This window comes from Bos mutus, chromosome 8 (assembly GCF_027580195.1).
Source record: "Bos mutus isolate GX-2022 chromosome 8, NWIPB_WYAK_1.1, whole genome shotgun sequence".
Taxonomy (NCBI): Eukaryota; Metazoa; Chordata; class Mammalia; order Artiodactyla; family Bovidae; genus Bos; species Bos mutus.
Window position 1 is genome coordinate 2,276,600 of NC_091624.1, and position 15,573 is coordinate 2,292,172.

The 15,573-nt window shown below is 53.2% G+C and overlaps 1 protein-coding gene across 1 annotated transcript in view; it reads right to left on the reverse strand.

Moving 5' to 3' along the window:
- The window catches only part of GSN (gelsolin), a 31,346-nt gene that overhangs the window by 8,339 nt on the left and 7,434 nt on the right, over positions 1 to 15,573 (reverse strand). The window contains 10 exon segments of the mRNA XM_070374976.1: positions 187 to 357; positions 1,273 to 1,363; positions 3,656 to 3,789; positions 5,738 to 5,953; positions 6,118 to 6,206; positions 6,682 to 6,814; positions 9,323 to 9,412; positions 11,392 to 11,541; positions 13,459 to 13,517; positions 13,520 to 13,619. Coding sequence (XP_070231077.1) covers positions 187 to 357; positions 1,273 to 1,363; positions 3,656 to 3,789; positions 5,738 to 5,953; positions 6,118 to 6,206; positions 6,682 to 6,814; positions 9,323 to 9,412; positions 11,392 to 11,541; positions 13,459 to 13,517; positions 13,520 to 13,619 — 1,233 coding nt within the window.

The window sequence follows — 15,573 nt, forward strand, 5'->3', positions numbered from 1 at the left end:
CTGGGCATTCTTGAAACAAGGAGAAGTCTAAGACACACAATCCTGCTGCCAGGGCAGCAAGGCACAAAAAGCTGCTTCTCAGCCCCTCAGCCACCCGACCGATTCTGCACCCAGAGGTCTGCCCATCAGGCCTGGGGGGTTTCCGAGAGGCCAGTCTTGCTAGGGGTCCGGGGCCCAGGGCCTTACCTCCACGGCTCGGGTGGCTCCAGAGCTGCTGGCCCGGACCTGGAACAGGCGGGTGCTGGCGGGGGCCGTCTGCCCACCCTCGCGGGAGGTGCCGCCCCTGTAGATGATCATGGGTTTCCCGCCAAACAGGCTCATGAGGTGAGCGGGCTCCTTGCCTTGGACCACACGGCTCTGAGGGAGACGGGAGCGCAGGTCAGGAAAGGGGGGTGGGAGCATCGTCCTATGCGCACACACTGGGCTCAGCTCAGGGCAGCTGGCATGGCCCAGGCTCACCCCCAAACAAGCCCATCATGCTCGGGTCTGTGTGTGGAGTGGGGCTGGCCAGGGAACAGGAGGTGCAGGAAGGCTGGAGACAGCCCTGCTGGCTGAGGTAACCCCGGGCACTGCTTCGGCGTTTCCCCTCCCACAAGGCCTAGCCTGGCTGAGGCTGGGTCTAGTCCAAGAACCCAGAGAGCCCATGTTTGCAAATATTCCCTTAAATGGAAGCCCAGGGATGGTTCGTGGACATTCTTCCCAGATTGTGACGTCAGCCTCGGCCAAGAAAGCTGGTGGAGTGGTGAGAAAAGAGCCTTCCAGGTCTGGAGAGAGCCCTCCTGCAGAGCCAGTGCAGACCCGGCGAGGGCTTGGCGGTGGGAGAGGGACAAGGAGGTCTGAGAGGGTCCCATCTGTTCCTGCCCTGTGTGCCGTGTCACTTCGGATCCCAGCTGTGACCCGTGCTGCCTAAATCCAGATCACCTCACATGTGGGTTTGGGGGTGGAGGGTGGTTCGTGGTCCCTTCCCAGCAAGAGCCACCACTGCTGGGTCAGAGCTCAGACCCCAGCTCCACTCTGCTGGTGAGAATTCAGGCCACGTGTGATGGTACATCCTCTGCCTGCATGTCTGATGAACCTCTTTCTCCCACGACTAGACTGTAATAAACCACATCACAGAGGTTCAGGGCAGGGCAGGGCCGGGGGCCGGGGGAGGATACATCTGTGTGTTCACGTTGGCAGACGCAGCATCCGCGTCCTGCTTAAATGTCTATCAAAAGGATGGATGCATGGGATGAGGGACGGTCACATGAGTGAGCAGCGGGCTGGGCTCACCTGCACGGGAGTCCCTCCCAGCTCCTCATCCAGCTGAGCGGTCAGGATGGCCGAGGCAGCGACCTCATCCTGGGTGGACTGGGCGCCCTGCCTGGAAGAGAAGTGAACCTCAGCACCTTGGTTTGCACAGAGCCCGGGGCCCCTCCGTCATCCTGGGCCTGAGAAACCTGCAAATCTCCAGATTACAGGTAGTGAAACTGACAAACAAGAGGAAAAGAGATTTCTCTGAAAAGGAACCAGAGCCAGGAGCCAAAGCAACACAGCACACACCCCAGTCAGCAGCCCGTCACCACACACCCCAGCGCGGCTGCCCGTCTTCTCACAGAGATCCGACCACAGCCAGTGGACTTCCTCATCCTACACCTGCCCACAGGGAGATGTGTGGTGGAGGGCTTTCTGTCTCACCTCTTCCTCCGCCGTCTAAATTTCCCATAACTAACCTGTGCTATCTGCATAAGCAATCTAACAGATCAACGTGCTGATCAAAGAAAATGTTCTAAAAGCCTTCTGGTGAATTTTGTACCGTGTGTGTATCATTAACACCTAGTCCAGAAACATTTCTTCAAGCTGCTTTTAAAAGTCTGAGGTTGTCAAACTGAGAGGCGACCTCCACAGCATCGAAATCAGGAAAGGAGAGTGAAGCCTGAGGAACTGTCACACATTAAAAGACGGAGAACACGACGATTAAACGCCACTGAGAGGCATGATGACTAAATACCACGTGAGACCCTGGGTTAGATCCTAGACCAGAGAAAGGACATTAGTGGGAGAACTGGTGAAATTCAAGAAACATCTACAGAGGAGCAAATGGTCTTGCAACAATGTTAATTTCTCGGTTTTGAAAACTGAACTGTGGTTAGGTAGGAGCTGACCGCAGAGGGAACTGAAACAGGTACATGGAAACTGTCTGCACTGTTTTTCCAACTTTTCAGCAAGTTTAAAAAAGCAGAAACCCATCAGTCAACCTTTGAAAAGTTGGAGATTGCACAGTAAGAGAAACGAACTGAAAGATATTATACTGAGACATCGTTTTATCAACTCTAAAGCTGACAAAGAGCAAAAGTGTGAGAGCACAGTCCACCAGTGAGGCCACGAGGGGACATGCTCTCACCTGTCACCGGTGAAAAGGCCAGCGGCACAAAGTTCATCTGCAGAAGCTGGGTGCCACCTTCAAAGTGACGCACGCGCTCACTGTCAGCCAGCAGCCCAGCTTCTGGGAACTCACTCTAAAGACACTTCTCACGCATCCAAAATGATGCTTGTTTAAGCCAACTAATCATGGCAGTGCTTGTGACAGGAGGAGCCGAATCAAAGCGAATATGCATCAGCAGGGAATTTGTTAAATAAATTACAGGATAGCCACACAGTGGAATATTACATGGCTGTAAAAAAAGAGAGTAAGGAAGCTCTTTATGGACTGACACAGTCTGAGCTCCAGAAAGTATTAACTGGAAAAAAAAAGCAAAGTGCAGGACATTATACACAGTAGGCCATCTTTCACATGGGGAGGGAGGAGGACTAGGAATACAGGGCCAGATTTGCTTTTATCTGCATAAAAATGACTGGAAGGATATGTGAGAGGCTAATGAAGGCAGGCACCCACAGAGCAGTGAGGGTTTCAGAGCAAGGTGGGCGAAGTCGTGAATATGTCATCTCTCTTTAAAGAATTAAAAATAATCTTTAGTTAGAAAACATCAGAGGATAAACAGAACTTAGAGTGGAATTGAGGGAGAGATTTTCTATTCGTTTCTCCCTAGTCCGCACGTCTCTCCTACAATGGACATGTGATGCTTTTATGAGATGAGTTTACAGTTTGTTTTGAGAAGTAAGACCAGCGGTCTTGACCCGGGGACAAAAGCCTTTCCCAGTGGAGCACGGCTGTGCTGGCCCAGGTTCACACACCCGCAAACTCCCCTCAGCCCTGTCCTATGCCCCCCGTGGGGGCCATGCTCCCAGCGTGTGCCCCCACTCCGCCCCCGCTGCCCCCCGCGGTGGCCATGCTCCCAGCGTGTGCCCCCCGCTCCACCCCCTCTGCCCCCTGCTCCGCCCCCTCTGCCCCCGCTCCGCCCCCTCTGCCCCCCGCTGTGGCCATGCTCCCAGCGTGTGCCCCCCGCTCCACCCCCTCTGCCCCCCGCTGCCCCCCGCTCCGCCCCCGCTGCTGCCCCCTGCAGTGGCCTCCAGCGTGCCCCCCGCTCCACCCCCCTGCCCCCGCTCCACCCCTCTGCCCCCACGGTGGCCATGCTCCCAGCGTGTGCCCCCTGCCCCATTCCCTCTGCTCCTCGCGGTGGCCATGCTCCCAGCCTGTGCCCCCCTGCTCCGCCCACTCTGCCCCCCGCGGTGGCCGTGCTCCCAGCGTGTGCCCCCCGGGACCCCAGACCCTCACCAGTTGTAGATGATCTGTCCCTGACGGCCGCCGTGGCGGTAGTTGTACAGAATGATGTAGCTGTCACCACCGTAGAACTGTCCGTACGTGGCGGGGTCCACGGGCACTTTGTTGGAACCTTCAATTCTCCAGATCTACCAGAGCAAAGCTGGGCTCAGACATCGGGCGGCATTCCCGGCCCCCAACTCCGACCAGCTGAGAAACCAGAGGGTGCTGGGTAGCGGTTACAGCACGGGATTGCCCTCGGACTCAGCCTGAAGCGAAATAACTTGCTGGAATCACGGAGCCACCAAGATTCAAACCCAGGGCTTCTGTTCAGATCCTGGCAGCGCACCCCTGCCCCCCGCGCTTCCTCCTCCTTGGGAGCAGCCCAGGGACTGGTAGCTGCATGGCGGGGTTCAGAAAGTGCTTTTGGTGTGTGTTACACAGTGCAACACAGGCTCAGAGTACACATCAATATACGACCTGCAGCCAAATCAGGCTCTACCCCCTCGCAGGCTGTGCACCCTTGGACAAATTGCTTGATGTCTATGGGCCTCAGTTTCCTGATCTGAAAATGGGAATAATAAGGGAGGTTGTAAGGATCGAATGAGCTACTTCACGAGTCCAGCACAGTGCTTGGCACAGGATGACGGCCCTGCAGGTGGCGGCTGCTGTTAATAATGATGATGATGATGATGATGACTAAAGTTGCCATCAGCTGTATCAGCAAGTTGGCTGGATTTTAGATATCACCTGCAGAGGCAGGGTCGTCACTGAGTGACCTCAGAATGACTCCTGCTGGCAGATCTCTCTGCAAAGCTCGGGTGACGGTTTTCCAAGCGGTCACGGAGCCCTGCAGCGCCACCTGGTGGTGCTGCGAGTCCTGGCACGTAGAACCTTTGAACCTCGAAAATTCTTGAAGGTGATGGAGTGGGATTAAGCCTCATTTTAGCAGGGGCTTCTCTGGTGGCTCAGACAGTAAAACATCTCCCTGCGATGCAGGAGACCTGCGTTCGACCTCTGGGTCGGGAAGATCCCCTGGAGAAGGGAGTGGCAACCCACTCCAGCATTCTTGCCCATGGACAGAGGAGCCAGGTAGGCTACGGTCCAGGGACTAACATTTAACTTAAGCTTCATTTCACAGATGAGGAAAGTGAGGTTCAAAAAGGTTAAGTAACTTCCCCAAGACCACACCGCTGAGCAGCCGGGGCTCCTTCCACATTGCCCTATCCTGGCTCATTTTCATCGCGTGCTCCTCTGCCACTGAACTAATGAACCAATGACAGAACCAGTAATAAGTCAGAACGAACATTCTGCCATTTCTATTATGTAGGATGGAATCGACGTTTGAAGTTGATTCTACCTCCTAAACATCTCGGAATCCCACTCCCCACCTCTCCATCTTCTCTGTGAACTCCTTGGGCTCACGGCCATCTCCTCTTGCCTAAACTATTGCAACGACCTCTGCATGAGGTCTCTACTCCCATTCTCCTGTCTCGAACTCATTTTCACAGCGAGTTCTGGAAGCACAGAACTGAGCCTGTCACATTTCTGCCTTTAAAAAAAGAAAAAGAAAAAACCCTCACTAGCACCTAATGGTTGATACAGAATCAAGGCCACACTTTTGGACAAGGAATTTAAGGCCCTCCCCTGAGAACATCCTCAGCACCAGGCTCCCAGGACAGCTCCCTGCCCGAATACCCACTCTTACTCTGGCAGCAAACCTCCTCATACTCGGAGGCCCCACCCAAGGGTCCCCATCTCTATGGAGATGCCCCAACCACCCACCTCCACTGCCCTTCCTGCATTCCCAGAGTCCCTGTGCACCCTCCATGTTCCACTGACCACACAGGTCTCAGCAACCAGCTGTGCCCACCTCCCCTCCCGTCCCAGCACTCTTCATGGAAAGGACAGGGTCTCAGACACTTGCAGGGAGCCCTCAAGACAGCAGGGGCTTAGGACATGTTGGTTGTAAAACTCAAGCAAGACAAAAGAATCCCACCCATCAAAACTGGGGTCAAAGCCTCTTAGAGAAACATCCTCAGAGAAGAGGTGGGCCAGAGGTGCCAGGGACGGAGCCCACCCCAGCGCCCCAGGTACCTGCTTCTGCCCTCTGCCGTCATCATCCATGCCGTGCTGGGCAGCCATGGCAGTGGAGGTGTGCAGGGTGGCCGCGTCGAAGGGCACGCGCTCCACGTTGGCAATGTGGCTGGAGAGATAGCTCAGGCCCGGGCCGTCCGTCTGGTCTGGGTCCCGCCAGTTCTTGAAGAACTGTTTGAACAGCGGGGTCTCGCCGCCCTCGGGAAGGACAGAGACCTGGCGGGGATGGAGCAAGAGAAGGTCGTGGCTGGGCTGGAGTCCCCCAGAGGGCAGAGGCCACCCGGCCAGGGTCCTCCAGGGAGCCTCAGACACCCCGTCCAAGCAGCCCTCCCCACCCCACCGGGCCCACTCTCACTGTCCCACCCAGCTCCCTGGCTCACCTGGGTCTGCCTGGGGTAGTCCATCTTGGAGATGAAGTCGGACGCTGTTTTGAGGGCGGCCTTCCTCTCCTCGGTGTTGGCCTGCCTGCCTGTTGGCCGAAGGCGAGCAAGAGTCCTGGGGTCAGGGCTGCACCCCAGTGCTCAGCGGCCCAGGGAGAGCAGAAGGCACGCCTCCCTCCCTTTTGTTCCTAGACCATGGACGGCCAAGGCCAGAGGCCCCAGAGCTGACCACGCCATGAGCTCCCGGGAGTCCAGCGAGGGGTCCTGGCTAATGACCTGGAGCACACCAACCCACTTACTGAGCTCAGAACTACACACAACTTGCTGCATTTAATCCACACAGCAACCTTCTGTGATGATCATTATCTTGTCCTCATTTGCATATAAGGAAGTCAGGGTCTTAGAGAGGTTAAGTGACTTGACCAAGGCCACTCAGCCAGTAGGGAAGTTGCGACTCAAGAGCCCCAGCCTCCCTGTATGCCCCAGGCTCGTGAGCCGAGTTCTGCAAGGCTGCAGGGGCGCCCGTGTAAGGCCCTGTTGGAGCCCTTCCCTTCACCCCAGTACCTTTCCAGACAAAGATCTTTCCGTCTTTGCCATGGTCCAGGATGAAGCAGTCCTCTGACCTCAAGGCCCCCTGGGCGAAGGGGTTCTCATCAGCCACGAGGGAGACCGACATGGTGCCTGCACCATTGGAGACCTGGGGGAATGAGAGGGACCCCGGGCCTGTGAGTGGTCTTCCCCACCTCGGCCTGCCCACGGGCGCCCCCAAGCCCGCACTTGCAGAGGCCGACAACCCACGCCACCTCAAATGACGCTGCAGAGAAACACAGCCCTGAGGCTCATGTGGGATTTCTTGATCCTTTTCCACCTTCTCACAACCACATCTGTGACCTACACATGGGTGTGGCTTGGAAATGGCAGCCAGAGAGGGAAGGGAATCAAATGCGGGAGTGCAGGGGGCATAGGAAAACCACCGCCCAGCTGATGAAAGGACGTTCAAGCTCATCGGCTTAAACAAGGACGCACATGATAAAAGCAACGCGGTCTACATGCAGTGCGGGCTACAGAGCTGGGACCTGGAGGGGGAAACGGGGAAATCTGAATGAAGCTTGCAGTTTACTTAACAGCATTGAACCAATGTTTCTTAGTTTTGACAAAAGTACCTGGTTATGTTAAGATGTTCAAGGGAAGCTGGGTGAAGGGTATATGGGAACCTTCTGAACCGTCTTTGCAATTTTTCTGTAAATCTAAAAACTATTCTAAAATAAAAAGTTCATTGAACTCTTCTGAGGGTACCCTACTTGTCCAAATTCAAAAGATTTGACAGTACCCACGGCTGACAAGACTCCGGTAAACAGGTGAGGGTGATCAAGGAGCCTTCCAGAATGCAGTTTAGTACCGTGTCAGGAAGTTAAATAACAAGTGTTCTGCATTTATTGAAAACTTACTTTGTGCCAGGCACTGTTCGAAAAACCTTATGTAATTTAGTAACTTCTACAGTTACAGAACTCCTTTAATCCTTACAGCAACCCTAAAGGTAATCTTATTACTGCCCCTGTTTCCTTCACAAGGAAACCAAGGCGCAGGGAGGTGAGGTCACCCCCACAGCTAGAGAGCGCCAGATCCGGGATTCGCAGCCAGACAGTGCAAGTCCAGAGCCTGTGTTCCTGTCAGTTACTCTCAGGGCAGAACCTTCCTCCCTGGGGTAGGACAGACAGTCTAACTGCAGAACTGGTATTTTTGTGTTTCTGTTTTCTTCTGGTCCTGCCACGCAGCTGAATGCAGACATCAATTCCCTGTCTCGGGACGGAACCAGGGCCATAGCGGTGGAAGGCCCACAGGCCAAACCACCCAGCAACCAGGGACTCCCGAGAGGCAGCGCCTTCTTTTGTCTTTTATTTTATTTATGGTAATTGGTATATACCAAAAAATTTTCATCTTGAGGAGGCAAATATACTTAACTACTTTGTTAACAGTTTTTTCTTAATATATATATTTTCCTGAAGTTAGTTGACTAGTTAACGTACAATGTTTCAGATACATAACAAGGTTCCTCAGCTACACACACACACACAATTTTGGGGATTATTCTCCACCATAGGTTACTACCAGTTACTGACTGTAGCTCCCCGTCCAAGAACCAGTATTTTCAATCACTGACTCCTCATTCAGCCTGTGACCCAAGCGATCCACATCTGGAAACCTCCCCCAATGCCATACTTAGCACACACGCACAGAGAGACTGCTGGCGATCAGAAAAGGCGGAAACGTTCTCATGCCCATCATTAGGGGTCTGCAGAGATTTCCACATTCATAAAATGAAATACTACACAGCCGTTATAAAGGGTCCAGTGGAAAAAAGAAGTATGAATAGCCTGCATCTGTTGATATCAAATAGAGACGGAAAAACACATAAGGAGACCCAGGAAACTGGAGTTTCCTTTACCAAACGGGCAACCATGTAACCACAGCAACCCAAGGAGCAGGGAGGAGAGGAGGCTGACTCTCTTAAACTGAGTATTGTTACTTTTGTAATTAAAACCCATTTTTAAATAGTACTGGCTATCTTAAACTAATAAAATTAGACTGACTTTTATTTTTTTATGTTCTTGAGTATTGCTCAACCCTAGTACTTACGACAAATACATATTATTACTTCAATATCAGAATAAATATCAGTAATGTGGTCTTCCTGCGGTGGTGATACGAATCTGCACCTCATTCTGCTGTTATTTCACCACAAACAAGCTTAGGGCACAACTCGGGCAACACAGGCTGAGGTCAGACATCCCTGGCTCAAGATCAGCCTTAGTCCAGCTTTTCAAAACCATGAGAAGAAATTATAAATAAGTCACTGCCCATAACACACACATAGACACACACTTCTGTAGTACTTTGCTGGATTTCCCCTTGGACCCCCCAGAGATCCTGCAACGTGGACTCTGCGGCCCTCCGCCCTCCCCACTTCATGGGCCCCGTCAGTGACAGTGGCACCGATGTGTCTGCAGTCGCCCACACGCTTGTTCCTGGGGCAGAGGCACAGAGGCAGCAGACGGGCGTCCCCTGGAGCCGTAAGAAGCCGAGTCCCCCCATGGCACCCCCACATGTGCTGGCTCAAAGCCCCCGGCCAGTAGAGCTGGGGAAGCCCAGGTCTCCTGCACCCCCATCCTGAGCTCAAGACCCAGGGAGCTCAGCCCAGGCTCACCTTGTACAGCTTGGCCAGCTTGCGGTTGGCCGCATCCTCCTTGGCTGTGTCCTCGGTCCCTGCGGGCAGAGCTGGCTTGGGGCCCAGCACCTGCGGAGATGGAGAGATGGAAGAAAGCGTGGCGGTGAGCTCCTGGCAGCCTGCCGCCTCCCAGGGAGGAGACTGAGCTCCAGAGAGAGCTTTCTCCCCAGGCAAGCAGGGACCACGTGGGCCTCCACCATCCACGGCAACCTTCCACTTGGGGAAGGACTCCCTGTGGAAATGTCCTGGATCCCTGACTGTGCCTCTGGGGTGCAGAGCCCAGCCAGGGCTGCCTGTGGAGTCTGTCCCTCCCCGACCCCTGTCTCCAGGAGCTCCATGAGGACCCCGTGCAGTCCTTCAGATGTTTACCATTTCCACCAAGCCTTCTGAGAAGGATAAGTACAGCTACCAACACCTCCCACCACCTGCCTTCAGTGGACTTCATTTCACCTTTGCAGCCATGCTAAGAGGCACAGGGGCTTCCCTGGTGGCTCAGCTGGTGAAGAATCCGCCTGCAACGCGGGAGACCTGGGTTTAATCCCTGGGTTGGGAAGATCCCCTGGAGAAGGGAAAGGCTACTACCCACTCCAGTATTCTGGCCTGGAGAACTCCATGGACTGTTAAGTCCATGGGGTCGCAAAGAGTCGGACACGACTGAGCAACTTTCACTTTCAAGAGGCACAGATTACCACTCTCATTTCACAGGCAAGGAAACCAAGTCCACAGAGAGGCAGCACCTTGTCTACACCACTTAGTTCAGCTCAGTTCAGTCGCTCAGTTGTGTCCGACTCTTTGAAACCCCATCAACTGCAGCACGCCAGGCCTCCCTGTCCATCACCAACTCCCAGAGTCCACCCAAACCCATGTCCATCGAGTCGGTGATGCCATCCAGCCATCTCATCCTCTGTCGTCCCCCTTCTCCTCCTGCCCTCAATCTTTCCCAGCATCAGGGTCTTTTCAAATGAGTCAGCTCTTTGCATCAGGTGGCCAAAGTATTGGAGCTTCAGCTTCAGCATCAGTCCTTCCAATGAACACCCAAGACTGATCTCCTTTAGGATGGACTGGTTGGATCTCCTTGCAGTCCAAGGGACTCTCAAGAGTCTTCTCCAACACCACAGTTCAAAAGCATCAATTCTTCAGTGCTCAGCTTTCTTTGAAGTCCAACGCTCACATCCATACATGACCACTGGAAAAACCATGGCCTTGACTAGATGGACTTTTGTTGGCAAAGTAATGTCTCTGCTTTTTAATATGCTGTCTAGGTTGGTCATAACTTTCCTTCCAAGGAGCAAGCGTCTTTTAATTTCATGGCTGCAGTCACCATCTGCAGTGATTTTGGAGCCCAGAAAAATAAAGTCTACACCACTATTAGGTGGCTAAGTAGAAATTTGAACCCATATCCCTGCGACATTAGAATCTATCTTCACGTCTCCATTCTGCGCCACCTTCAGCCTCAGTGGCCCCAGCTATTGCCCCTCTCAAGCCATGCTTGGTGTCCAAGCTCTTTCCCCATAACAATCACCTTCTGCTCTTCCTAAAAACCAGTGCTCAACAGCCCCAGACAAGCAGGAGAGACAAGTGGCACGAAGCACAGCCTGTGGTCTCCTCTTTTTCCTAGCGACCTTTAGCTCTATTGATACATCCTCAAAGCACACTGGCTGGCGATGCCTATCATGCAATTGACGAAATGGGTCATAAACTAATTGGAATGGTCAGAAGAGGAAAGAGGGGACTGGGTCTCCGTTGTCTCTTTCTGGCCTGGCTCTAGCACCAGGCTTGTCCTCAGAAGACGCCAAGACCCTCCTGCTCAGCTCCTTTAGAGGATCCGACTCTCTTGGCAGAAGGGTGTGGCTCACAGCCCGGATGCACTGGATCCTGGGATGCCAGCCCCGCCTCTCAGGGGAGTCTGGGGAAGGTCAGGGGGAGACTCCTCGGCTTGGTAGAAAAACAAAGTCACCCCACAGTTGCCTACTGGACGGAGAGAAGGAATGAGCCCCCGTCCCCTTGCTCAGCCCCACCCTGTGCTCCCGGGACGCGGCCGCGGGTACCTCGAGCATGGCCTCAGGCTCGGCGCCCTCCTCGGAAACGTGCACGCGGGCCCGGCCGCTCCGCTCGTTGTCCCGGATGCCCTTGGACACCTGTGTGGCCTTCAGCCTCTCAAAGCGGTTGCTGCTGGAGCCACACCACTGGTAGATGTCCTGTAAGACAAGGCCCCCACGTGAGGCAGCGCCCCCTGCCCGCCTTCATAGACGCCCAGCCGAGCGATGTGACAAGCACACCTGTTCTCTGCTTGCCCAGATGAGGGCTGGTGGAGCACACACACCCACATCCAAGCACAGCAGGTGTCATGTGTGTGTACCAGGGCACGTGAGGGTCTGCTGCGGGTGTGTGTTTTTCATAGGTACACCTACTTACAGAATGTGCACAAAGATGTCTGCCTGAGGATGGGAGTGAAACTGGTCCAACCACTTTTGAAAACCATGTGACTGTGCCTTTTTAAAGCTCCATATGCAAATATGCTACAACCCAGCCATCCCTCTCCTGGGAAAATACCCAACAGTAATGCATGCAAATGTCCACCAAAAGACATGTGCAAGAATGCAGTATCTGATTCAGACTGCTTGCTCTCAAGACAGCTCACCATCATCGCTGAGAATCATTGAACTGATGATATTTCCCTTTCTTTCTTTTTCTACCGTGGATTTTCATTCATGCAGAATAACCATGAATTAATATTAGTATCAATAAAATTATGTACCTGTTTTAAAATAAAGCTTGTGCAAGAAGGCTCAGAGTTGCATCCCTTGGAAGAGCCCCAAACTCTCCCAAGTGTCCGTCAACAGTAGAACAGATAAACCGGCAAAGTTTATGTAACAAGGAGAAGGAACAAGCTACAACTAAAGGCAACGGCAGTACGGATGGGCCTTGGAAAGAGAATGTTGGGCAAAACCAGTCAAACAGCAAGAGGAAAGGTTCCAGGAACATGAAGTTCAGGAACAGGTGGAACTGCTGGTGGAGGAACTCTGGGGTGAGAGTTACCCATGGGGAGGAAGGGACTAGAAGAGGCCACACGGGGCCTCCCAGGGCTGGCGGTGCTCTTTCCTGAGCTGGTGTTAACTACACGGGCACGCCCACTCCGTCAGATCATCGAGCGGCACACGCAGAATTCACACGCTCTTCTGTGCATCTGTCACACTTTCATCACAAGCTTATGCTCAGTGTGTGTCTGTTTGCTGTCAACGTGCTAGGTCACGTCCAACTCCTTTGCGACCCCCATGCACTGCGGCCTACCAGGCTCCTCTGCCCAGGGATTTCCCAGGCAAGCGTACTGCAGTGGGCTGCCTTTTCCCTCTCCGATAGACATTATACCACCTGTATACGTGAGGCGGGGGACAGAACGTCTGGCCACGTCTTCCTGCAGGAATGCGTATATGTGGATTTGGGAAGAATATGTACGAAGCATCACACGTCTATAAGGTGGGTCTGGGTAAGTGCACCCCACACTCACCCACACAAGTGAGCCACAGACAAGTGAGCATGTGCAACGACACAGTGACACGCACATACGTGGGTCCTTGAACAACACACCCAAGTCTCCACGTGCAGACATTCATCATGGTGACGTGCCTACACCTGCTGGCAAGAGCTTATAGCTTTTTCTGATAGAGGTACAGTTGACTTACAACACTATGTAAGCCTCGGGGGCACAACACAGTGATTTACTGCTTTTAAAGACTATTCGCCGTTTGTAGTTATTATAGCATATTGGCTACATCTCAAGAGCCTATAGGTTTTGAACACGCCCGCCATATACGTGCAAGTGAGTGACCATGAATAAAAGATACACAAGACGCGCATGTCAACATGCCCGGGACCACACACCACCGAGGCCGTTCACAGTCTCTGCGCGTGTACGTGACGAGCCTGAGTCTCTGCGCCACGCACACCTCCCCTGAGTCTCTGCGGGTGTGTCTGACTCATACACAGCACAGGGCCGGCTGCCCCTGCGACCCGCCCCACCGTGTCTTCACATTGTTCACGTGGATGAGCCCACCTCCCCAGGCCAAGCCTGGGGCACTGCAGTGGCCCCTGAGAAAGGGCAGGGCAGAACTCACGTTGCCCAGGTCCAGGATGAAGCAGTCGCCGTTGTTGAAGCTCTCCCAGGACACGGGCACTCGGTGGCACGGACCACACGCCGCCCTTTGACCTGGAAGAGTCTCTGCACCACCACCTCATTGGGGACCACGTGCTTGAATCCTGATGCCACACCTCCTTTCTGTTGGGTCAAGGAGACAGCGTTAGTCCAGGGGAGAGGGTCTGGGGACGGACAGGAATGATCTGAAGGGCACAGTGGCCCACGTGCCAGTGGACTTCCAGCAGATACCCCACCTCTGCACCTTGCTGCCAGCCTTTTGAATTTCATACTCTAACAAAGACCCCGGGGCCCACTTTCCTGGATCAAAATGCTACAAACAGTCCTTTTTCTTTTTTTCTTTTTCCTTTTTTTTTATTTTTCTAATTTTATTTTTAAACTTTACATAATTGTATTAGTTTTGCCAAATATCAAAATGAATCCGCCACAGGTATACATGTGTTCCCCATCCCGAACCCTCCTCCCTCCTCCCTCCCCATACCATCCCTCTGGGCCGTCCCAGTGCACCAGCCCCAAGCATCCAGCATCGTGCATCGAACCTGGACTGGCAACTCGTTTCCTACATGATATTTTACATGTTTCAATGCCACTCTCCCAAATCTTCCCACCCTCTCCCTCTCCCACAGAGTCCATAAGACTGTTCTATACATCAGTGTCTCTTTTGCTGTCTCGTACACCGGGTTATTGTTACCATCTTTCTAAATTCCATATATATGCATTAGTATACTGTATTTATGTTTTTCCTTCTGGCTTACTTCACTCTGTATAATAGGCTCCAGTTTCATCCACCTCATTAGAACTGATTCAAATGTATTCTTTTTAATGGCTGAGTAATACTCCATTGTGTATATGTACCACTGCTTTCTTATCCATTCATCTGCTGATGGACATCTAGGTTGCTTCCATGTCCTGGCTATTATAAACAGTGCTGTGATGAACATTGGGGGTACACGTGTCTCTTTCCCTTCTGGTTTCCTTAGTGTGTATGCCCAGCAGTGGGATTGCTGGATCATAAGGCAGTTCTATTTCCAGTTTTTTAAGGAATCTCCACACTGTTCTCCATAGTGGCTGTACTAGTTTGCATTCCCACCAACAGTGTAAGAGGGTTCCCTTTTCTCCACACCCTCTCCAGCATTTATTATTTGTAGACTTTTGGATCGCAGCCATTCTGACTGGTGTGAAATGGTACCTCATAGTGGTTTTGATTTGCATTTCTCTGATAAACAGTCCTTTGTCAAAACGTGCATTCCCCAAGGAATGTTCTAAGGAATGCTAATCCCCCAAGATATCCTGCAAGGAAAGGATTCCCTGATCAGGGAAGCACAAGGCATGCCCTTCAGTTGCCCCCTGACTGTTACACAACGCACATCCGCATCATAAAGGCACTGGGAAGTCCAATGGTAAATACACTCGCTTGGCATGTTTTAGAGAGCACTTCCCTGCCTTGAGTCAAGATACTGCTTTTCTCTTCCACATCCTGCCTGCAACTCAAGTGTTCTGCAAAACCCGCTTTAAGAAGCGCTCATTCAAATCTTTCCCATCCTTCAAGGCTCTCTAGGAAGAGTCAAGACTGTCCCCTCCCCCCCCCATGATGCTGCAGCGAGTTCCACCCAGCTGTGCCTTCAGAGGCAGCTGTGGGTAACGGACAGAGCACTGACCTCAGGCCCAAGTCCCTGCCCTGCCACTGGAGTGCTGGGGGACTCTGGGGAAGTCTCTTGCCCTCTCTGAGCCTCAGGCCTCCTCCTCCTGGAACGGCGATCTAAGCCCCTGCTGTGCCGCCCTCCGCAGTCATCATCAGGTCCCAGGGAAGTTCAGGAAGGCTTCCCAGCAGCAGTCAAAACTGCCCGTGGGGGCTTCCCTGGTGGCTCAGTGGTGGAGAATCCGCCTGCCAATGCAGGAGGCCTGGGTTTGATCCCTGGTCTGGGAAGAACCCACAGGCCTGGTGGCAGCTAAGCCCGGGGGCCACAACTATCGAGCCTGCGCTCTGGAGCCCGGGAGCCATAACTGCTGAACCCACACACGGCAAACACCGAAGCCCCGGTGCTCCAGAGCCCATGCTCTGCGACAGGAGAGGCCC